Raw genomic sequence first — 25,501 nt, 5'->3', positions numbered from 1 at the left:
CTAATCCGGTCACAAGTCCGCTCACTACTATTTAGTAAATCGCTCACAGCTTGAGCTTAATTCGCTCAAAGCTTGAGCTTAAATCGCTCAAAGCTTACAGCCTCTAAACCACTGAACAAATTGTTTTTAACTTGGACAATACTGCAAACTAAATAAACAGCTTCTATTCAGTCAAAACTTGGTTGTAAATCGCACAAAGTACAGCTTCTATCCGCTGGTCACTGCAATGAATATCTAAACTTGGTCAAAACAGTTTCTAAATCAGTTAACACATAGTTGTAAACCGCTCAAAATGTAGACTTATCCTTATCCATTCAATACCAGCTTCTAATCTGCTCAATCACAAAGAAATAAATCCCTCAACATGCTGTCACAAAAAAATAATGCTGCGAGAATGAAGGATGTCTTAACAAGATTCAAACAAAAAAATGACTACCAAAAATTAGATCAAACAAACACAAAATTTATAAAACAAAATTTTTTTTGGATTAAAATCTAACTTTTTGAAGAATTTTGCAAGAACATGAAGAACACCAAAATTTATGAACACTTCAAATCTTTAAAAACGGTGATCAAAATGCAAAATCAAAAGAACAATAATGAATCATGATGTAAAATCGAACACAATGATCACAATTTTAACACCTAAACATCCACAAATGAGAAATTAAAAAAAAATAATAGGTAGATCTAGGATGAACAATCAAGAACACAATGATGAACTTCAAGCATAAATCATGAATTTCCAGAAAGTTTGTGTAGATTTTGATAATTTCTTCAATCAATCTTCCTGCAAACTTGCTCTGATACCAATTGTGTGTCTCCATATTGATCAATCTTCATGTAAGCATCAAATCATCAATGGCAGAATGATATTTTCTATTAAGAACACTTAGAGAAGAGAGAGAGAAAGTCAATGCTCATATATTGGTCAAACTCTACAATTCGCATACTGAATTTACAATAAGCATCCTACACAAATTACAAAGCCAAACACCCTTTATATAGGGTCAAACTAGACAAAATAGTCAAAGTCAAACTATCCTAATAAAAGTCAAACATGATGACTTTTGTACAATTATAGACACTTTTATCTTTCAAGACGAATACAATTTAATACTGAATTTCAGTCCTAACAATTGCAATAGCAAACAACCCTATCTTCACTTTAAGACCAAACATATAGAGATCAGATATCATTTTATTAGAGACCATGTTATGAATGGTGATATTGAACTTCACTTTGTTCCCATTGATTACCAACTCGCTGACCTTTTCACTAAGCCTCTTGATGAGACAAGATTTAACATCTTGATCAGCGAACTTGGAATGCTAAACGCTAAAGATTAATTTTCTTCAGCTATATGCATCAATCAGTAAGTGAAGTGATTCAGTGTTCTCACTCTATCACTGAACACTTGAGTAAATGTATATATTCACTCTAAGGTATGTATACTAGCTCTTCTTCTATAAACTTAAAACTATCACCGAAGCTTTCCTTCTTCAGTAGTCAAAACGTTTTAAAAGATTGTTTCAGTGATTCTTTCTATCACTGAACATTTTAAGTAAGTATATCTCTACTACACTTATCTTTTTCTTAAAATCAAATTGATCACTGAACCTTTTCTCTTTCAGTGATTCAAAAGTTTTTAAAAGATAGTTTCAATGATTCTCTTATCACTAACACTTTTATGGAAATATATCCTCCTAAAATATTTTCCTTTCTTAAAACAAAATCATCATTGAAGTTTTTCTTCTTCAGTGATCAAATATTTTAAAAGGTTTTTATTCAATGATTCTCTTATCACTGAATGTGACTCTTTGAGTTTTTTATAACCTTTTCATTTTAAAAGAAATAGTTAATGAACCGTCTTTATGACGACATTCTCTGATATCAATACGAGTCGCTTTGAGACGTACGTAAAAGTCTGACACACGCGACCTCTTACAACTTCCATCCAATCATGGATGAGAACGTGCCATATTTTTCATCATGGCGTTTCCTCAACAGTCGTATTTTCTTCTCTCCTATTTCTTTTCTCTCTCCTCCTACCTATAAATGTGAGACCATTCCTCTCATATTTTCTTTACGCTTACAAAAATCTTTGACGAACCTCTACCAAAAAGAATTTGCAAGCAAGAACTCCCTAAGAACGCTCGAAACCTTCGATCTTTTTCTCTAACAACTCTAAGGTCGATACTTCTTCTTTAACTTTAAACTGTTATTCTTCTTCTAATGAAACTATGTTTGTTTCTTTAAGAACTTTGTTCTCTTAAAACACAAACAGTAAGATTAATAACACATTCTTCTTCTTGGTTATAATCTAAAGTTTCAAAAACATTATTCTTCTTGAAACACCCTAATATCTTCTTTGTGGATTTTTCAAAAGAAGTTTTATTGTTCTAAAACTTAAAAACATCACACTCTAATCTTGGACTACTAAGAAAAACTGTTATATCTTATTTCTTAACTATAATAGACAAATGACCGACAAAAACGTGAACTTCTCCATTGAAGACGTGTTTTTCAAGGCTAACAACCACGTCACCTTGTTGGACATTCCTACCAACAAAACCATCTACGAGGATGCTGATGTCTTCCTGAAAATGTCTCCTATCGCCTTCGCTCTCACCCATGAACCTGTCATGGTGAGGGAAGCCCTTTAGCAATTCTGGATGACTGCTGAAGTGGTACAGGACACTGACAAAAACGGTTAATAGGTGGAGAAAATCACCTTCACCTTCAACCGTATAACTGTCAGCTTTGGCGTGGCAACGCTAAGGCACACTCTTTGTTTTCCCAATGGTCCATTCACCAGGGATCGTTAGACGGAAGACATCATCGCTTGCCTCGATGATATTGGCTACGCATGGCCAATGAAGAAAGACTCCAGCGAGCCTCTCAAGTCGCTGTCGAAGATAGAGAAGAACCGCAAGTCAACGGTGTGGCAGTTCCTCTTCTCTCACTTCATCCAGAGCATGGGTGGAAAGACTGGAGGACAAGATCAAGAATCTAGGGTGGCTCTCACTATCGACATGTCTGCCATCCACCTTCGACCCATCAACTATGCTGCAGTGATCTTCGATGACCTAGAGCTAAAGCTGAACAAACGCCAGAGGGAGAAGGTTGTTCCCTACACTAGATTCCTCTCGATGGTGTTTTCCAAGATCTTCGACGAGAAGTACTCCAAGGAAGGTAACCTTCCTATCTGCAAGCTTGGATCCAGGATTCTGGATCACAAGTTGAGGGATGGAGATGTTGCACTTTCTGCTATTGTGCAATACTCTTCAATTCTTTCTTCTTCTTCTTATTCTAAGGTGGTTACGACGAAGGAAAACCCCCCTAAGTCTAAACCGACCACCACAACCCTCTCTCCCAAATGCCCATCCTCTCAATCAACTCTTGGTTCTCCTTTGAGGCCAAGAAGACCAAAAATTAGGATAACTACGTCTCTAGCTGTGACCTCTAAAATGGTCTCAGCTACTGAAACTAGCCTTACCCCCGAGGCACTTTCAGCTAGCCTTCCTAGCTCTTCAGTGATATTTGACATCACTGTCGTACCCATGGCTCCTTTCCCAACCGCTTCAGTGACCCAAATCACTGAAGGTGAGAATATCAGCATCTTCACTGCTGAACACTCACGACCATCAGTCTCAGCCATTTTCTCCTCCCCTCCATCTTTTGGTCTCTACTCGTGTTCATGATTCATCAGCGAATATCCTCCATGATGATGAAACACCCACCACTGGACCTGAGATTGCTTCTCTCGAAGCATATCAGCAAACAGGCTCCTATCCTCTCGAAGGCACCATGGAGCGCACCAGCATTAATCCTTCAGATAACGCTGAAGAACCCTCAAGTACTCCATCTTCCTACCTTTTCATTTCTACTAACCCCAAGCTTTCTTATGCTCACCCTTCATCTTTTTCAGGTCCTTTTACAGAACCAGCCATGGGAGAAGAGTACGACATGGCTGAAGATGTAAAGCTGCTCCTCCCTGCCGTTGAGACTATCTTCATCAAAATGGACGAAGTCCATAAGGGCATGCCTCAAAAGGACGAAGTAGCTGCTGACCTCTTAGCTGTCCGGGCTAAAGTACAAGAGGTCAAGAACCAACTCTCCTCTATGCAAGTGGCTATTCAAGCCAACATTGAGGCCGTCAACGCTTTAACGAGCAAGGCCGATGAAGCAAACTCTCACCTTCCCAAACATACATAGGTGATGCATCAGATCTTGGTTGCTCTCTAACAGCCAATCCTGGCACCTGAACCATCGTTCACTGCTGGTGACCGTGCACAACTAGATGACACACGTGAGGCTGCTGTTCTCTTAGCCTGCGCTATGACTAGAGTCGAAGAGATGATGGCGCTCCAGATCCAAACTGTTGACCATTTCTTTGGCTATTTCACGAAAGTCATTGACAAAGAGGGGTAGACACAGTTTGGAGTTGCTCCTTCCAATACTGCTGATGTGCCCCTGAAACTATTGTTCCAGTGACCGATGCTGAAGCTGAAGCTCCTAGAGTTAAAGCTGAAGTTGATGTCGCTGATGAAAATCCAACTTCCTGTGAAGCTCCTGTAGTTGAGGATGTTGATGTCGTCCGACCTAACACTGAAGCTCGTGACAATAACCTTCCAATCAACTTTGTAGTTAATGCTGGTGATATGGAAGATGATGATGAAGAAGACGATGAGGTAGACATTGAATCTTCCGACCTTCCTGACGCTGGCAAAGACCTGGATGATGATGATGATGATGATGATGAAGAAGACGACGATGACGACGACTTCACAATTTAGTACTAGAGACCTGCTGGTGCCACGAAAGGCGTCGCCCTCAGGGATTCTGCATTCCAGGGGGAGCAAGGGGAGAAAGAGTCTACCCAACCAAATAACCAAAACACCAAGTCTAAAGACAAAGGTGTTGCTGAATAAGGCAACCTAAAGGTATTAATCTAACCTCTAGAACCTTTAACAAATGAGTCTTCAAGCCTTAGCACCATAACATCGATGTATCAACTCTCCATCCCTACTACTACTACCTGCGGTCAGCTGGAGGAATGGGTCCCTGAAAACCCATCCCTCATCGTTCCCACCAACCAGTAGATGTCTTAGCTAAGGGAGTCACTCGACCAAACTAGAGTAAAAAATTCCTCTTCGTACCTCTAGTTGTGGTGAGTTTGACTTCCTGACAGAAGCTGAAATACTTGAGGCGCTGAAGGCCGAGGAAGAACTTAAACTTCAACGTAAGCAGACTGAGGCCAGCTTAAAGCTGGCCAAGTCTCTAGCTGCCAAAGTTCTTCCAAGGAAGAAATCTAAATAAATGGTGAATGCTGTCCAAGCCCTAGCTAAGCTTCTCTCTATTGAAGAAGCTGAACGCGAGAAAAATCTAAAGCTAGCCAAGCGCGACAGACAATGGAGCGAAGAATGCTTACAAAAGAGAGTCAGCCCCATCCTATTTCAAATGTCACCATCAGCAGATGGATGAAAGACGGTGGGTTGCTGGTCTCAATGCTCATCACAAGGGATAACCCTGATGCAGTCACCGAGTATCCTTCCTACCTCGGTGAGCATGGCTACAGTGAATGTCTGGAGATCCGCAAGCCATTTAGCGCTTAAAATCAAGACATAAGCCGATTATCAAAGACATTATCAGGGAGCTGATCAAGAAGATGTCCAGGTATGTCGTTGTCCCTGAAAAGCCTACTCTGAAGAAAGGTGGAAAAAGAAAAAGACCTTCAAGTCCTAATGACGGACCAACACTGAGGAACGAACATGAAACAAAGTTCTCCTTGGATGAAGTCTTGAAGGCTTCGAAGAAGGCAGACATTTCCATGTTGAACCTATCATTACCAGCGAAGGGTCCTTACATACCCAACACTGTGTATATAAGGCCTCAGTTAGGATTTATCTTCCTTGACTATGAAGGCGAAGTCAGCTTTCAAAGAATGCTAGAGTTACATCTATGCCCGATGAAACATCTTGCGTACATCAGATTCTGGCTAGATGATGAATTCTACGGTGAAATGATGGACCGCAAGATCAGATAGGAATTTCTACATCGAAAGGGGCTCGAAGAAGAAGTATCTGGCTACGTCAACCTGAGCAACTTAGATTAGTTATTTCTTTTGTAATTTGTCCATTCATTGTATATCTTTTGTAATCTATGTCGACTTTCAGTGTTCAACTTGTATATTGCAAGTCTAAGAAATGTACTAAACAACTTGTAATATTTTCTTTGAATTAATGTAAGTGATTCATTTGCATCACTGAAAAAGATCCCTGAAAATAGGGACACATGTCTATGAGTTCCAATGTTCTTTTACATTCACTCGCAATCTATAAGTCAGTGAACATGCTTTCAGTTTCAGTTTCCCTTCTTATACCTTTTTTTAAATGTGTAACTTAAGAAAATTTACTAAGTAAAAACTGACTCACTGAAAAAGATCCCAAAACAGTTAAAAGGAACATGTACTTCAAATTTTAGACAATTAATCAACCAAAATCACAAATTGTTTGAATATAATAACTCTAAACAACAATACGCACAATATTAACACCAAAACCAAGATCAAACAACAACAAATTTAAGATTTTAGATGAGAAATAGAATAATTTGCTCAAACATTATCAAGAACACTCAATGAGCTGTCTCGAAATGATATAGTCACTGGTCTTCCTCAACGCACTTTTGCAAAGGAATTTCTTTGCTCAGCGTGTGAAAAAGGAAAACATACAAGAGCTAGCTTCAAGTCTAAGCAAATCTCTTCAGTGGCCTCTACACTTCAGCTATTGCACATGGATCTCTTTGGTCCTGTCAATGTACAATCCATAGCTGGAAAGAAATATACACTTGTCATTGTTGATGAGTACTCCAGGTACACTTAGGCATTTTTTCTTAGATCCGAAAGTGAAGCACCTAAAGAAATTATCTCGTTCATCAAAATGATAGAAGTACTTAACAATATTAAAATACGATCTATCAGAAGTGAACATGGAACTAAATTCAAAAATAGTACTATGGATAGCTTCTTTGAGGACAAGGAAATCTCTCACAACTTCTCTTCTGTGAGAACTCCACAACAAAATGAGGTCGCTGAAAGGAGAAATCGAACAATCATTGAGGTTGCTCGATCAATGCTCATCGAATCTCATCTTCCTACTCATTTCTGGGCTAAAGCTGTCAATACTGCTTGTTTCACTCAAAACTAGTCGTTGATCGTTAAGAGATTCAAGAAGACAGCTTACGAACTCTTCCAAATCAGAAAGACTTCTCTTCGCTTTCTTCATATATTTGGTTGCACGTGTTTCATTCTCAACAACCATGACCAACTTGGAAAGTTCGATTCCAAAGCTGATGAAAGAATCTTTCTTGGATATTCTTCAGTATCCAAAACCTTCAGAGTATTCAACAAACGTCGACAGACAATAGAAGAAACTATTCATGTCACCTTTGATGAATCTCAATCAGCTAATTTTAAACCCATCTTTAATATCATCAAATAGGGGGAGCTTGTTGATCCTCTCTCTCATTAATTTCATGATAATACCTTTTATCTATTACGTAGTATTATGTTTCTGTCTTTCAGTTCCAGCGATCATCACTGAATCTGTTCAGTGATCACTGAGACATGTATTGTAAATCCATCAGCGACAGTGATACTTCAAGAAGACAAAACTCACACCAAAGAACCTTCAGCGAAAGTCGAAGACTGAAAATGAAGATTAGAGACTAGCGCATTCGTAATCTAAAGCGGCATTCAGTGATTACAACCTGGTCAACATATGTGTGAAGACTACCCAAGCCTTAACAAATACTGAAGAGACCTTCAGGGTTATTCCAGCATTCAGCGATCAAAAGAAGCTTGTTGTGCAAGATTGCTTTTGTCTTGTTCTTCCACACACAAAGGACAAACCCATACCCTTTCTGGAGTATAGTATGGTACGAAGCCGATTAGTTGACTCTATTACCCACCAACTCCGAGAAAGGATGTCTGCTCATGAATAGGCTTTTGTGCTATTCACTGTAGCAAAAGGACAAACTTTTCTCTAAAAGCATGATGCGTGGTGAAACCCTATTGCTTTGCATTAAATGTGCATTTAATGCAATGGGTATAAATATATGAGTGTTCTCTCCATGCAAACAACATGCATACACACAAGAGATCACACACACATCTAAGAACGCTTACGCTTATCTTCAAAGCAAGTTAAAATCCCTTTCCATTATTCTAAAAAGTTCTTACCCAGAAAGAACTTATTTCCTTCTTAGTCTTTATAGCAAAATTTTCTCTTTGCTAAGATCATTTTCTTGTAAACTTAGATTGTTTTAGATAGGTTATCTTTACCTTATCATTTTCTGCATACAATCTTGTAAAATTTGTATTGATCCTTCTTTATCAATATATATTTTAAATTTGAGAAGTTTCCTGTGTTTGTATTCCTCCCCCCTTTCTACAAATTGTTTCTATAAAACTCTTGTAGACCCTAACGAGACAAACGAGACAAACGAGACAACCTAGGAAAATTATACTTTGACAAATGAACGTGTATTTGGTCAGCTAGTGCTAACCCACCAAGTATAAAGCCTGAAGGACATAGATAAATCATTTGTCAAAAAGCGTAATGAGAATAAATAAGTAATAATATATAACGCTTCCCTCTGGTGCAAAGTTTCTCACAGCGTCCTAGATTAACCACTAGAAGACTTACTCTCTTGTGATGGACGTTATAACGGACATGCCCTAAGGTTATTTAGGAGGTGCTCTAATATATAATAGAGTAACAAGTGGTTGGAAGACCCTCTATACCACATAACATTAGATTTTTTAAAGTTAGTCAATGACAATAAAAAAGCATGATAAAACACAAATATACTAACTCTAGGCCTATCCCATATATCCTCACACTGGATCTTCCATTTTGAGTCACCAGTCTCCAACAAGAATCATCTAAATTTCTTCCTGTATCCTCAACATATTCCATCTCTCCATGAGCATGTAAGTCATAGGATTACATCTGAACCGTAATGACAACATCCTTACATGAATAATGTCCACTATCTCCTTCTTAAGCTCTTCCACCAAGCGCCTTCTTTGTTGGAAAATTCTCGTGTTTCTTTCCTGCTAAATATAATACACAACAGCTGCAAAAACAAGCTTTTGGATAACATGTTTAGCCAGTTTAATATTAGCAATGGGAGTGAAATAATACATGATAGCATCCCACGTATTTGGGATATCGTTCATGAGGGCCAATGACTTTAGACGGTTCCAAATGACAAAAGCATACAAACATTCAAAAAATAGATGGGAGTGACTATCAGGTTTTATGCCACATAAAAGACACCTTTGGTCCAACACCTCTTCATAGTCGGCAACCTATGCCACATTTCCATCCACAACATTAAGGCATGCTTTGGAATCCCTTGATTAAACCACACAATCATTGCCCAGTTAATAGGTTCCACCTCATTCTGAATACATCTCAAGCATTAAGCGCAAAAACGAGACATTTCCACCTCTATCTTCTGCATACCATGTGAGGAATTATTCGGTACTTCATAGTTAAACCCGCAAATCTTGACCAAATGAAGGGTTAAGATCACTCTTATATTTTGTCAAATACTTATCACTTATCAAATGAACCTATGACTATATATTATGTGTTTTATTTAGAATGTTAATAGTATAAAACACTATATGTTTATAGATTATAAAAATATATTATATATTTCTATAATATAATATAATATATATATATATATCGACCCCTTTTAGGTAATTCTCTCGCAGAGCACAAATCTCAAAACTCGTTCTTCATACTTCAGNTTATACAAGATATTGGTGTATATATGAAGGTTTCTTTAAAATATTAATAAACAGAATATGAGATTTGGGTATGAATATTTTAAACATACTATAAAAAATAATGTAGGAATGTTCGTAAAAATATTATCTAGTACTTAATATTTTAAAAGATTCTTCCAAATAAAGAAAATTGAGATTTTGAATAAGTTTTTTTGTTTCAATAGATTTTTTAAAACATTTCATTAAAATGTAAAACTCCCCAAAAAAGATTATTATAAGAGATAAATATTTTTATTATATATTCTACCAACTAGTTGCCTATTCGTACAATGGCATTAAGACGTAAAGTTCGAAGAAACAATGAAACAATCCACCATGCAAGCAATAGTACGAATTCACAAAAAATTTATCATACATTATCATATTCTCCATACTAAAATCATATAACATTCCAAAGTATGTTTACATGACAAATGAGAGTAGGGATTAACAAAAACTTTTATCATAACAACACTTTCTCCTCAATAACACTTCTTCACATTTTTCCTTGCCTTTATCGTGAGATGATAAATGACCTGCAAAACATATTAGAATAATTGAGCGTTAGACCAAAAGGCCATGTGAGTGAATTACCCTTTTTCAAAACACAACTTACTTTAAAACCCGATATAGATCAAACCTGGATTTTATATTTTCTATCATGGTTACACCGCCATTTCATCTATCGCTAATCAAATAGAATTCAAATCTTGAAGAGATATTTGTGTAACACTTAGTCCTATCCAGGCAACACTTTGTCCGGAAAGGAGGGTTATCGGACAACCTTACAACTTTTTGGTCATATCCGGGTACTGCTTTAACCGGTGAGATCTTATCCGGACAACACTTTGTCTGGAAAGGAGGTTTTTGAAGGTTTAATCGGGCGATGAGGCACAGTAACAATAATACAGTTTAAATCTTATCCAAACAACATATACTAGCATTATTATCAAGTTATATGCTGAAAATATATCAACCACATATACCCAAGCAGTAGGGAACTCACCTTTGTCTTAAAATCTGCTTTGAAATCTGCTTCTGCTCTATGATTTATCAAGCTTTTTCCAGGAAGATTTTTATATAACTAAAATCAGTAACCTTTCTCCATTCATATGCAATATCAAGTGCATAACCGACCTTCTCAAGCTTACCATGCAACCTTCCCAATTAAGATAATCCCCCCCCCCACATATATATTACTCAAACATAATTATAGAGAAAGAACCCTAAATCGATTCCTCTTCAACTCTTGAATGCCAAACACTAATCCCGAACTTTCCATTACCAAATTACAGTAATACCTGATCAACTTGGATACTGAAACTGAATATTACAAAAAATGAATGCAAAAATGTAAAGTACAAACACAGTTAGATCCATCTTTAGACTTATAGTTGTAAAAGAACATATTTACTTATGTGCCAACACTTGTTAGAAGAAAATTACGTTTACTTTAATGGTCAATTCTAGCATCCATCACAACTTTGTTTCTAATAGAATCCCTCTGAATAGAAACATTTGCATCAGCGGACTATGTCACCTTCATGAAAACGGTCCAAAATAGTGCTTCAAGGATAAACTTTAAACCCGAACGACATAGTTCAGCATTGACATATTTTGGTTTCTCAAACAGGCAATTAAAACCACTTATCTCTATATTAGATGGTATCTTAACTTTGATGATTTTTTTCTTTCTACAAGAGTCCAAATGACATAAATTGCTATTTTAGACCTCCACCTAAATTAAAATGATTGTTTGATAAGTATGTGAATGCAAAATTATAGTTACAAAAAGAAAATATCAATTGTGAACATCTTTCATATACATATATTAATCATTGATAAGTGTATAGAAATATACACTTTAGCACTTATTTAGGATTCTATTTCACTTTATTTTATTATTTTAATCATATATTAAGTCTTTTTATTCTTATTTTACAATTATACTTGTCTACAGTTAGGTTTTAGAATTTGGTTTTGTCTTGCTTACTTTGAACAAAATGTTAACAAAAGTGTTGCTGCAGCAGGATTGCTACAACAATGGAAATTGATCATATTATTTTGTCACTAGTGATATTTTTGGCGCTCAACTTCTGAATGAAGAATCTTTTGTGATGAAAGTCAGCAGATTTTGGAGGATAAAGGAAGTAGCTCAGTTGATGGAGGTATAAAATGATAACCTGGCTAGTTTATCAAAGTTGACGTTTGTAATTGGATACTACCTATTAGACTATATGTTCTATGTTGGAACCCAGATACTCTTAATTCATAGAAATATTGTTTGCTTAACATAAGAATCAAGAACAACAATGCATTTTTATTGATTAAACAGGATACTCAAAGAAAAACGTAAAGCAGTAAATAAAACTTTGAATAACCGAATGCTTTTATTGAAAATGATGAATAATTGAATAACAAAAGTAATCTCACAATAATTTGTGTATATTATAAGTCGGCTCCTTTAGGTTTTTTGAACCTGAGACGGAGGCCTCCTTTTATACACCTAGGTCTAACTAACTATGCTATAAATTAGATGTGGAACTCTGAGCTAACTGGTATGCATCCTTATCTTTGACTTTCCTTGATTAGTGGAGCAGACTCAGTCAAGCAGCCTTTAAGCGGTTAGACGCTTGCGAGAATATCTGGGCTAACGCGTGCTTTCTGTGAAGAAGGTAGTCAGATGCTCTGCATGAACATACAGAAGCTCTGCATGAACATACAGAAGCTCTGCATGTACTATGCAGAGGTTCTGCATATGCAGAACCTCTTCATGTACTATGCAGAGGCTCTGGGTCTTGGAGTTGTTGTTTTGAGTCAAGCGCTTATGCTTTTTGGCACACAAGACTTGAACGTTCATGGAGATAGAGCGCGGGCTCTGAATGAAAGGAACCTTCACTCTGAGTAAAAGCTCTGGTCCTTGATCCTTTGCATGAGAGCTCTTAGCCAGACAGCTTCACTAGACTATGTCCTATTGACTAGAGCAAGATACTTCTTATTTACACTTTTATAAGTTTGGGGTCTAACAATCTCCCCTTAAGTGTAAATAAGAATGATTCTTACTTGATTTACGTAACAGGTCTAATTGTAGACAGAGGTTAAAAACAACCTCTGGTTTACATTGACTACCTAATGAAGTACAATACGATTGAAATTGAAGTTACATTGAATCAAAAATAAGAAGGTATTTACAAAAGATAAAAGGTCTTAAACATTTTGAAGTTTAATGAACTTTCTAAGAAGTTCATGAAACTCAAGCATATTTTGAATCGACCTTAGAATTATTTTGGCTCGCTCCTTGGCTCCAGGGGAGTTGTCTCTGCTCCTGACCAGATTGTCTCCTATATAGCGCAGAGTAGAGTTGGAGTACTTGTAATTTTGGTTGTCTCGAAAGAAAATCTTCTGATTATGTTCGTTTTGAAACACCACTCCCACTTCTGGTTCCACCAAAACCGTCCAAGAGGGAGTGTTGTTGAAGTCGTGTAATTCTTCATTTGGGGCAGCCACTGTCATTTGATCCGCTCCTAGATCCAGAGCTAGTTGGAAATCGAAGTCGCTTCTGTAGTCAAGCAGATCTGTCATTGTTTGGTGAATGGTAGAGTTAGCAACAGCGAACTTCACTCCCTTGTCCTTCTTGTGGTCTATAAAGTAGAACAGATGAAGAAGATCCCACATATTTAGATTAATGAGGTCACAATCTGTGAACCTATATATCCGTCCGTGAGTCCTCTCAACTGTGTACTCGTAGAACACTATCTGATTATGCGCAAAGGTGCACTTCTTTATGTCCAGAACTTGTTTTATTCCATCAGCAAAGTAGACTGCAGTGATTGGTTGAGTATAGCGATCGAGGAATCTCTGCCTGATGTGCTCTTGAGCCATAGGATGGAGACTGATCTTCTGGACCGGTGTCTCTTCCCTTTGGTTGTAGAGGAACTGGTAGATCTCCTTGCTATCTGCCTTGTCCTTGATGGGTTTGTCGAGGGGTGTTGGGTTGAACATGGTATCCATACTTGCTTTGATCCTTTGGACACGATCAGAAGGATGCTTTGTTTTTGCCCGCTCATTGTGCCTTCTGAGCCTGCTCTGTTTGGATTGACCGATATCTACTTCATCACAGGAGTGACAACCCTGGTCCCTTGACCAGGGACCCTAGCTCTGTGGATTCTTAGATGTGGTGGAGGAGCAACAACGGTTGCTTCTTCTAGAAGAATGGAAACCATAATGTGTAGTAGTGAGGGATCAGCCACATTCACGGCGACCACCTCTTCTTCTTGTTGAGCTGTTGTTGAGGGAGTAGCCATGTCTATAGGGTACTCTGTTGAAGAGGACAGAGTCAGGTCTGAATCGTCTAATCCATAGTCGAATAGAAGGTTGATCACTTCTGTAGTCTTTTGTGACTCGGTTGGCTCTGCCTCTGACGCCATGGGCATTTTTCCTTTGCATAGCGCCTCTGCATTCTCTGGCGCTGGCTGGCTTTGACTTCTCTACCTTGATGGATTTTGACCTTGTTAGCATGGGGCAGAGGATGATGGTGTAGAGGGGGCAGCCATAGGTGTTGTACTTGGTGTGGCTGGAGGCAAGTTCTCCCCCTCTTGGCGATTGTGAGGACGAGACTCGTCTAGGTCCTCATCATCGTCAAGTCGCCTCCTCTTTGACGGTTCTGCACATGGAGATGGATCTCTCTGTCGCTTAGGTCTCTCATCCTCTGCTCGAGACATGGATTTGATCACCTCCTCAATGGTCTTGAGGAGTTCGTCGACTGCAACGACAACCTTTCGCACTTCGTTGTCTGAACGGTAGTTGAATCGTGCAAGAGTGTCATTGATGTTCTTCGCTGCTGTTGTGGCCTTGCAATTAAAATTCGCAGTGAAGTCCGCCACCTTCTGTAAGAGTCTGTCACCTAGAGCATTCATGGCGCTCTGTGTGACATACTCCACAGGTATATTCAGAGGTATGAGGGCCTGGTTGTTGATAGACGTAGACGCCTCAACCCTCTGTAGAGAAGCAACGACCTGTTGTAATGTTGCTGTATTGATTGCCGTCAATACCATTAGAGTATTGATACGAGAAGCATTTGTCATGGACTCAGCTCTTAGTACTGCCAAGGATGCTCGTATCTCATCCAGAGCAGGTGTAGAAGGTGACGGCTCTACATAGGCCATGCTGAGATTTAGCTCTTCCAAGGAGCATCGCATAGAGGTGAAAAGGGAATGGAACTCTTCCCTAGTGACATATCCAGATGGTGTAACCTCTAGCTCAACACATGGGCCAAATTGAGTCCCCGTTCCAGGGACGCCTTCATTCATGACTTGATTTACGTTAGTCGAGGAAAGACTTCCAGAGGATCCTTGTGGTTCTCCTTGAGGAGAGTTCACTACCTCTGTTCTGTCAGGGAGAGTACCCAAGGATGGTTCAGAGCCAGCTAGAAGGCTCTCCATGAGTGGAGTAAAAGACTGGTCGAGAGTCTCAAAGTCGGGTGCACCTATTCCTTGCTCTGAACAAGGTTGGGGGTCTACTTGTGCAGAGGAAACAAATTCCTCTGTATGGGAAAGTGGCATGATATGGGGAGACATATCACTTATGTTTTCAAAGGTTACACCCTTTTGAGAGGGTGTTCCCTATGGCGAGGCTTCTCTTTGGCTAAGATAACCAGATGCAGATGCGACCTCTGGTTGGATAGGCTGGTGAGGGTTCGAGGTGTGCGCCTCTGTTTCAATGATCTCCGTGTCTCGACCATCGGAGTCAGATAATATGGTTGCACTAGGAGTTGGGTAGGTAAATCTAATGTGCTTATTTAGCCTAGGCTGCTCTGTCCCGCCCTGAGGCAGAGCAACTGCTTCACCTCCTCCCTCTTCTTCTTTCTCGCTCTCCTCTTTTTCTCCTTCACTTTTTGTCTCACTCTCTTCCTCCTCTTCCTCACTTCCCTCGCTTGTGTAAGACCATGTAGCATTGTCATAGTGCTCTTGGTCATCCCCTTGTTAGACTATAGGAGTGAGCCAAGGTTTGATGAGCCTCTTCTTCAGCTCTTTGTTTGGCCTCTTCTCTTAGGCGAGCGATTTCTGTTTGGCGAGCCTTTTTTGCCCACTCCTCCTCTGCTTTAGCACGAGCAATCTCAGCTAATTTTTCTTGCTCTGCTCGTTTTGCCGCCTCCTTTTTCTTCTTCTCCCTTTCAGCTTTCTTTTTCTTCGCTTCCTCTCGTTTTCTCTCTCTTTCTTTTTCTTGTTGTACTCTCTCCCTTTCTTCCTCACCTCTCATTCTTTCTTCTCCTGCTTTCACCGTTTCTCCCTCTGCCTGAGGCATTGATGTGTCCTCAGTTCTCTCTTCTTCTTCGGCTATTCCTATGCGTAACGGGTTCGAGACACTGGTCCTAGTGTCTCGCGGGTACGTCTGTATGCTCTCCTAATCTCTTTGAACTTCATGTAGCTCATGAGCCTCTTTGGAAAATGCCTCTCTGCTTTATAACCCTCCTTGTTCACTGTTGGTCTGTATTGAGTGAGCACGTTTACTTTGTGAGGAGGTAGACGACCCACATCAATGTTGTTGTCGTCGAGCGCTGGTCTTAGGAGAAGACCCAAGAATCGGGGAAATAACAGAGATGGTAGTTGTCTTCCTTTAGCCATTTCTTGACACTTCTTGGCCATGACTGCCTTGAACTCTGTGTAAAGTATCAAGGAGTAGTCGAGAGATAGCTCGAACAAAATACCGTAGATGATTTGAAGTACGCTCGTGGAGCACATGTCCAGACTCTCTATCTTCCCTGTCAGCGAGCGGTTGACCAATGTGAAAAGTGTATTCCACATTGGTGGTAGGTATTGTCGGCAATACTGGGACGGGTATTGGATGGCCTTGTTGTACCCTAAGAACTTCAAGAAAGCTACAATTTCATCCCTGGATGGGAGAAGGGCGTATTCAGAAAGCCCTAGGTCAGTTTTCGTTGGAATTTCAAGAACCCGCGAAAACATAGATCTTGAAATACGAACTGTGACAAACTCCTGTATGGCAGAGACAAAGAAATCTCCTACGATTCCTCTTTGAGATTCAGTAACGGAGCCTAACTGCCAGTATTCTTGGATGTATTGTTCGGGAACCAGGTCATCCATGTTGGTCAAGGTTGGGTTCAAGAACTGGTTTTGGAGGATATTGATGATGGGATGGTATTTGGTATCGAAGTTTTCAAGTTGAAGGTTTAGGGCATGGTTATTTGGTTTGATGGGGAGAGGAACTAGGTTGTGACTGGTATGTTCCATGGTTTTGTGGGTTGTGGTATGAGTTAGGGAGTTTCCAGGTTCTGAGGAAGACATGGTTGCAGGTTTGGGTTTGGAAGGAGATGACAGATTTTTAGGGTTTCAAGAAATAGTTCTTGAATCAAGAAATAGGATGAAGGAAAGGATTTGTGGAACTTACTTTTCAAACAGGATGATCGGTTGAAGATTGAATCGATCTTTGAGCGCAGGATTGAGAGCTTTAAGTTCTAGCAATGACGGTTGAAGGTTGAAGACGACGGGAGTTCTTGAGAATTTTTGTAAGCGTAAAAGATTAATTTGGGGGTAAAGATTTGATTAAATAAGATAAAATTAAAACACTTGAGTGTTTTAGCGCCCCAAAAGTCAGGTAAAACTAAACCGGTTTTCTCAAAGCCTGTGTGGGCGTGCCACGTGGTTTGCCAGCTGCAAGTGACGCCTCCCACATTTGTAAAGATAAGCTCACAGGCGGTGACGCTTATTGTGGGTGACAGCTTTTATTAAATAATTAAAATAAACTTTATGCCTTCTTAATAAAATAATAAATTTTAATTTTCAAAAAAAACAAAAAATTTCCAAGTGTAAATACTCTGGTTTGAGAAAAGTAGAGGTTTTGATGAGAACCAGAATACTAAATGCAGAAGAAGACATACCTTGGGATCTCAGACAGATATTCGTGATTGGACTATACATGTCCTCTGGAGAAAACTTTGCTATGTTTAGAGGCAGAGGCTCTGTATAGTACATACAAAGGCTCTGTTCTATAATATGAGAGTTTTAACGCAGAGGCTCTGTATAGTACATACAGAGGCTTTGTTCTATAATCATGAGAGTTTTAACGCAGAGGCTCTGTATAGTACATACAGAGGCTCTGTTTGATATGACTTCATGCTCCCCCTTGAGTTCAGCTTTTCTTATTTGCTCCCCCTTGAACTATGCTTGGATCATTTGTGATAAGTAGAGCATATGCATAATAATCGAGGTACAGAGGCTCTGTATCACAAAAGAGCTAGGACTTGAGTAAGAGGTTCGACATGAACTATGTAGAAGCTCTGTCTCATGGATCAATACAGATAAAAGCAGAGATATGCATAAGGGAATGCAGAGGCTTTGTATAGTGCATATAGAGGCTCTGGTTTAGTTTGAGAGATTTAGCATACCCAACTTGCTAACTAGAAAATTAAATCTCTTTTCATCAAGAGCTTTTGTAAAGATGTCAGCAAGTTGTAAATCTGTATTTACAAAGAATATTTCAATCGTCCCTTTCTCTACATGGTCCTTGATGAAATGGTATCGAACATCGATGTGCTTTGTTTTTTAATATTGCACAGGGTTGGCTGTGATTGCAATAGCACTTTCTGAGTCACACAGAATTGGAATCTTCTCAAACTCTACGCCATAGTCTTTCAGTTGAGTCTTCATCCATATCACTTGGGAACAACAGCTGGCTGCAGCTACATACTCTGCTTCAGCGGTGGAAGTAGAGACACAGTTCTACTTCTTCGAGGTCCAGCTTATGAGCTTGTCCCCAAGTAATTGGCAGCTCCCTGATGTACTCTTTCAATCGAGTTTACAACCTGCATGATTAGAGTCTGTGTACCCACTAAGATCGAAACCAGAATGCTTTGGATACCAAAGACCCAAAAATTGAGTCCCTTTAAGGTATCTAAAGATTCTTTTTACACCGAAAGATGAGATTCCTTTGGATTTGCTTGAAAACGGGCACAAAGACATGTGGCAAACATGATGTCTGGTCTAGTAGCCGTGAGGTATAGTAGTGATCCAATCATTCCACAGTAAGTCTTAACATCCACCAGTTTACTAGATGGATCTATGTCAAGCTTAGTACCCGTAGCGATTAGTGTTCTCATGGTGGAAGAGTTATGGAGTTGGTACTTCTTTAATATGTTAGAGACATACTTAGCTTGGCTAATGAAGATTCCATCCTCCCTCTGTTTTACTTGCAAGCCGATGAAGAAGGTCAATTCTCCCATCATGCTCATTTCAAACTCGCTCTTCATTAATGCAGGGAACTTATCACAATGCCTCTGGGTCGTTGAACCAAAGATGATGTCGTCCACATATATCTGTACTAAGAGCATCTCACCTTTTAAACCTCTTAATAAACAAAGTTGTATCGATTTTACCTTTTTCAAAACCATTAGATAAGAGGAAATACGAGAGACGTTCATACCAGGCTCGAGGTGCTTGCTTAAGTCCATACAGAGCTTTGTCTAAGAAATAGACATACTCTGGATGTGTGGAGCTTTCAAACCCCGGAGGTTGTTGAACATAGACTTCCTCCTTCAACTTACCATTCAAGACAGCTGACTTTACGTCCATTTGATAGACTCAAAATCCCTTATGTGCAGAGAAGGCTAAGAACAAACGTATAGCTTCTAGCCTTGCTACTGGCGCAAAGGTCTCATCATAGTCTATGCCTTCTTCCTGGCAATAGCCTTTTGCTACGAGCCTTGCTTTATTTCTTACTACGATCCCATCCTCATCCTTCTTGTTTCTAAAAACTCATTTACAACCAATCGCACTTTTCTCCTTTGGTAAAGGAACAAGAGTCCATACCTTATTTCTTTCAAATTGTTGGAGCTCTTCTTGCATGGCATCGACCCAACTAGGATCTTGTAGGGCTTCATGTACTTTCTTAGGCTCTATCATGCTAAGGAAGTTTACGAATAAACATTCATTAGTTGTGGCAGTCCGTGTTTTTATGCCACTCGAAGGTTCAACAATGATTTGGTAAAGAGGATGATTTTTTGTCCATTTTGTTATTGGGATAGATAGAGAAGTGGGGGATGTTTGATCATGTTCCATGGGCATGTTTGGCGGTAAGCTCGTTGATGGTGAAGAAGGCTCTGCTTGCTCCCCCTCGAATGATGGTACAGAGGAACCAGGTGCAGAGCCAGAGGTATGATGCTCTGGTTCAACGTGACTGGGCTCTGATGCAGAGCTTGTTTGCTCTGGTTGTGGATTGATGTGATCTTCTGAGGAAGCAGAGGTGTGTGAAGGACCAGAGTCAGATGTGCTTGTCGTTTGTGATCCTTCACTTACACTCACAGATTCATCTCTTGGCGCACGTACAGAGATGTCTTCGTCACCAAAGAAGTCTTCAAATAGGAACCTGAGTTCCAATTCCCTTGACTTCATTTGGGAGTTGGAAGTCTTTAGGTTAAGATCGAGTACAGTGCTGAGGTACTCTGAAGTCAATTGTTCTTTATCGTCGAACGAGGCGTTGATGCTTTCCATGATCGTTTTGGTTCGTTGATTGAAGACTTTGTATGCCTTTGCTTTTGTTGAATAACCAAGGAACTTGCCTTCATCGGCCTTCTTATCGAACTTGCCAAGTTGGGCTTGATCATTTAGAATGAAGCATCTACAACCAAAGACATGTAAAAATTTGACGTTAGGCTTTCTTTGGTTTATTAGTTCGTAAGGAATCTTCATGTGCCTCTTAACCACTCTTGCTCTATTTTGAATAAAGTAGGCAGTAGAGATTGCTTCTGCCCAAAAATGGGTTGGAAGACCAGAGCTGGCTAGCATGGTTCGTGCAGCTTCGACCAAAGTTCTGTTCTTTCTTTCTACGACACCATTTTGTTGTGGTGTTCTTGCTGCAGAGAAGTTCTGAGTTATTCCTTCTGTATCCAAGTACGTATCGATCTTGGCATTCTTGAACTCTGTTCCATTATTACTTCTCAGCTTTTGAATTTTGCTTTGTAGAAGTACTTGGATCTTGGTCATTAGTTTGATTAGCAGCTCTGGTACATCTGATTTCTGGCTTACAAACTCAATCCAAGTATATCGTGAGTATTCATCAATTATGACTAAGATATACTCCTTACCATACAAGCTTTGCACAGAGATTGGACCGCAAAGATCCACATGAAGCATATGCAGAGGTCTGATGCAGGACACATCTGTCTTAGTTTTATGGGATGCTCTTTTGAGCTTTCCCATTTCACACGCAGAGCAGAGATGGTCCTTCTCGAACTTTATGGCAGGAAGTCCGTCAACCAACTTATGCTTCACAAGTTTTTCTAAATTTTGAAAATTGAGATGAGACAGCTTGTGGTGCCAGAGCCAAGCTTCTTCACTCTTGCAAGACACGAGACAGAGAGTCTCTGAGTTGTCTTTTGGTGAGAAGTTCATGAGATATAGATTGCCTTTTCTCTTAGCTCTTAACAACTCCTGACCTGATTCTGACATAATAGAGCAAGCTTCCTTTTGGAACTTGACATTATAGCTAGAATCACACAGTTGACTTATGGTCAAAAGATTATGTTTAAGCCCAGAGACATAAGCAACGTTGGAGACAAAAACCTTACCTTGTAGTAGATCCCCGTATCCCTTTAGTTCTCCTTGTTTATTATCCCCAAAGGTTACTTTTCCTCCAATCTTTTCTCTGTATGAGGAGAGCAACCTTTCATTGCCGGTCATGTGTCTTGAGCATCCGGAGTCAAGATACCAAATGTCCACATGCGGCTTCTGCAAAACAAATTATAGGGATTTAAGTACCCATTTCATAATGGGTCCTTGATGATTAGGGATAGAGGGTTGCTTTTTAAACTTGGAAAGAGTCGTTGTCTCTTGACCTGAATTAACAGACTTGGCTTTAGGAGCCTTCTTTCTCTTCTGGGTCCTCTTAGATTTAGACTTTGATGACCTAGAGAGTAGACAGTTAGGGTCAAAGAGGTGCTATTTTAATTTCAACAACAGAGAAACACATTCATAATTATGAAAACATTTTGAATGACAAAATGATTTATTAGCTTTAAAAAATAAATTATTACAATCATTCCTAGCATTGGTTGTTCTAGCAAACTTCCTATCTATATCTGATTGTTTTAACACAAAATGAGACTTCTCTGATTTCTTCTTTCCTACTTCTTTGGCCTTCAGAGGCCTCTCTGAAACAGAGGAACTAATGTTAGAGCAAGCAGCGGATTTTCCCTTCTGTTCCGGAGTGAATTTAATTGGCTTAGATTTGGAATTTGATCCCTTCGAAGCAGAAGAAACCGACTTTGCACTCTTTACCCTGTACTCAAACTTGGGAGTAGATTAGCATTTGTCGACATGCTTGCACGACCAGAACCTAGGAGAATCTTTTTCTCAATAGGGGATTTTGCAACCTCTGGTTCTTTGGCAAAGACATCTATCTTAACTTGCTCTTCAAACGAGTTCACCTCTGACTCAGAGTCAGAGTCAAGAAAATCCTTGTGTGAATTTCGAGATACAAAGGTATCATTAAGAACTTGAGGTTCTCGTAAGCATAAGCTACAAGCTTCATCCATGTTTTGTTTTAGTGGACTTTCAAAAGTATCCGAGGAGTTACACTCAAAAGAGTCTGCATGTCCTTTAGAAGGATAGTTCAAGGCCTCAAGCAAGTCTTGCCCGTAGACCTGTCTTATCATTTCTGTAAAGCCATCCATCAATTTCGAATCCAGAGTTTTAAGAAAATTACCTGTGGATGAACTCTTGATTTCATCAAATTAAGGTTTGACAACCTCACTTTCAGTCTTAAGATGGTCAAGATTTGTAGAGCCAAAACAAAAAAATTCATTTGTCTTCTGTATGCATTTTAAATCAACTTGTGGAACACATTTTGAAGAGTAAGAGATGTTTTTGAATTTCAACTTAGGTGTTCTGGCTCCACTTTCAAGATTACATCTTTTAAACGGTGAGGCTGTATGCAAAATAGGAAAATCTGGTTTATGTTTTTTGCCCAACCTAAACACGAACTCAAGAGTGTTTTTCCTCTTCCAGGTGAGGTCTAGGTCTATATGACCTATCCCTGCTTTATCCTGTTGAGAGTTAACTTTTTCATACACTTGCTGAGCATCTTGATATTTCTTAATCAATAGCTCTTTTCTTTGTAAGCTCTGGTGTAGGAATCCCCTTTCCTATTGAAAATAGTCTTTTAGGGCCTCAGAGTTTAGACTGTCTCTCTCTTTTTCTATAAGCTTTGTATCCTTTTTCTTTATAGCCACTTTTAGTTCTAAGCACTCTATTTTAAGACTTGTTTCAGTGGATCGTTTTGTTTTTAAAAGATTTTCATTCTCCACTAATAACTCTTGTTTTTCTACAGTTAGTAGCTCTGTCTCTCGTTCAAAAAATAGTTTTTCCTTTTCTAAGGATTTTGTTTAGATTTTTCGAGAAAGACTTTTGCTGTAAATTGACGAAATCGTTTGTCAAAGCAGAGATGCTCTCTTCCAGGTCAGAGTATGAGTAACCAGAGATAGAACATACCTGGGAGTCGGAGTCAGATCCAAACTCATTCTCAACAGCCATTCCACAGAAGTTGGCTTGATCTTCTTCATCAGATGAGGAGTCAGAGACCCAATTCTCTTGTTCTGCCATGAGACTCCTTTGTGATCGATTATACTTGTACTTATTTTTGTAGTACAGTTCATCTTTCAAAAGAGGGCCTTTGCACTCTTTGGAGTAGTGCCACATCTTTCCACATCTGAAGCATCGGACGCCTTGCTTCTTCTGTTCCGACTGCTCTTCCTCTTTCTTGTTGGGAATAGAAGGAGGGTTCCTTTCATCAAAAGACTTCCCTCTACTTCGGTCGTTTTGTCTTCCTCTTCTGTCGAAGACTTTCTTTCCAAATTTCCTTTGGAATTCCTTGGTGATCAGGGCCAAGGATTTCGCAAAGGCGTTAATGTCGTCGTCTTCAAAGCTAGATTCTCTATCTGTATCGTCAACACTCTCCAAGATGAGAGCCTTCTTTCCTTTCCTCCTTTCTTCTTTGGGTCTCCGTTCTCTATGTGGCTGGCATGTTCCTGTCTCTTTTGACTTAGAGACAAGAGCCAGAGGTCCACCCGGAGCGACCTTCGCCTTCTGCACCTCTTGTTCTTGTGCTTGCATCGTCCCATATACGCCATGCAAAGTCCATTCCTCCAGATTCTGGTTTGCCTGGAGGGACATCGTCAGATTACCCCATTCAGCGTTCGATCTCTTCAAGAAGAGCATGTTGTTCTCCTCTTGAGTTCTGATCACGTCACACTTGCGACATTTGTTGATCAGAGTGTTGAAGCGATGATAATTCTGTTCTAAAGACTCATTAGGGAGTGCCTGGAAGCTGTTATATTCATTGAGGCACTGGGCACGATGATTCTTCTTCATCTTAATGCCCCCTTCTAACTGGTTGGCCAGTTGATCCTACAAATCCTTCGCCGAGTCGCACGCATCCAGTGACTGAAAGATTTTGTTTGGAAGCGCCATGATCAAAAGTCGTTTGGCCTTTTGATCCACCTCCACTCTTCATTTATCTTCATCGTTCAAGTCACGACGAAGTTTGGGAACTCGCATGGCAGGTACCTCAACTGTATCACCAGTAGCAGGAATTCTAGGGATGACTGTAGTAGGGACGTATGGGCCATTCAAGATTGACTCATACAATTCTAGGTCAAGACCCTCATAGAAGTTGATCATTCGAATCTTCCATTGGGGACATTCTTCCCTAATGAGAGTCGGAGTTTTTGTTAAGGAGCCGGCACTATACATGGAGTTCCACGATTGAGAAGACGACATTTTTAATTGAATTTTTTTTGACGAAAGAAGTTTGACAAGAAAGAAGATCGACTTAAAAACGATTTCCAGATTACTCAAAAGCAAACGTTTTTAAAATTTAAAATAGAGGAGTGGTAAATCTTTTAAAAACGAATAATCAAAGGAAAATTAAGAGTCTTATCCAGTCGGATATCGATCGACTAATCAATTCATGTGATTATGTAACAACCCTCACATCTCAAATACATATAATTCACATCATCATTCTCATAATACTAAAATAGTATTATTACAAAACATGAACTATCAAAATGTATCTTTAATACATATGCATAACAAGCTAATATCAACAATTAGACTTTTCCCTTGCCTTTATCTTTCTGAGCACTCTGTCCTGCAAAACAGGTTAATCCAACATCTGAGCGTTAGACCAAAAGGTCTAGTGAGTKTATAATCTCATACAACAATATATATTCCAAACATTCAGTTTAGAATCAAACCTGTTCTGAAACATAAGTATATTTATGTTTCTCGCGGATTACACCGTCATCTTATTCTCTTATCTTTTTCTCACTCGCGGTTACACCGCCCATTATACCATTCTCGCGGTTACACCGCCCCTAACACTCTCACACGCAGTTTACACTGCTCATATCACTCTTGCGGTTACACCGCCATCTCACACGCAGTTTACACTGCTCATATCACTCTTGCGGTTACACCGCCATCTCACACGCAGTTTACACTGCTCATATCACTCTCGCGGTTACACCGACATCTCACACGCAGTTTACACTGCTCATATCACTCTCGCGGTTACACCGCCCATATCACTCTCGCGGTTACACCGCCATCTCACACACAGTTTACACTGCTCATATCACT

The 25,501-nt window shown here is 39.5% G+C and overlaps 1 protein-coding gene across 1 annotated transcript; it reads left to right on the top strand.

The window, feature by feature from the left end:
• Positions 1 to 2,877: 2,877 nt before the first annotated feature.
• Positions 2,878 to 4,800, top strand: LOC112528730 (ribosomal L1 domain-containing protein CG13096-like). Its single transcript, XM_025139815.1, has 5 exons — positions 2,878 to 3,196; positions 3,714 to 3,860; positions 3,933 to 4,096; positions 4,253 to 4,400; positions 4,496 to 4,800. The coding sequence occupies exons 1-5, from the start codon at positions 2,878 to 2,880 to the stop codon at positions 4,798 to 4,800; spliced, it is 1,083 nt and encodes a 360-aa protein (XP_024995583.1).
• The last annotated feature ends 20,701 nt before the right edge of the window (positions 4,801 to 25,501 follow it).

Source organism: Cynara cardunculus, assembly GCF_001531365.2.
Source record: "Cynara cardunculus var. scolymus isolate 2C chromosome LG 1, CcrdV1, whole genome shotgun sequence".
NCBI classification, from domain to species: Eukaryota; Viridiplantae; Streptophyta; class Magnoliopsida; order Asterales; family Asteraceae; genus Cynara; species Cynara cardunculus.
This window is presented reverse-complemented; position numbering and strand designations above follow the sequence as displayed.

What these genes read in the sequence shown, in the direction of transcription:
- LOC112528730 (XM_025139815.1), top strand. Translation starts at nt 2,878, where the DNA reads ATGAAGAAAGACTCCAGCGAGCCTCTCAAGTCGCTGTCGAAGATAGAG. An exon ending in CGAGAAGTACTCCAAGGAAG is followed by an intron (nt 3,197 to 3,713) that starts GTAACCTTCCTA and finishes ATGATTCATCAG; the next exon opens with CGAATATCCTCCATGATGAT. An exon ending in TCTTAGCTGTCCGGGCTAAA is followed by an intron (nt 4,097 to 4,252) that starts GTACAAGAGGTC and finishes GCTCTCTAACAG; the next exon opens with CCAATCCTGGCACCTGAACC.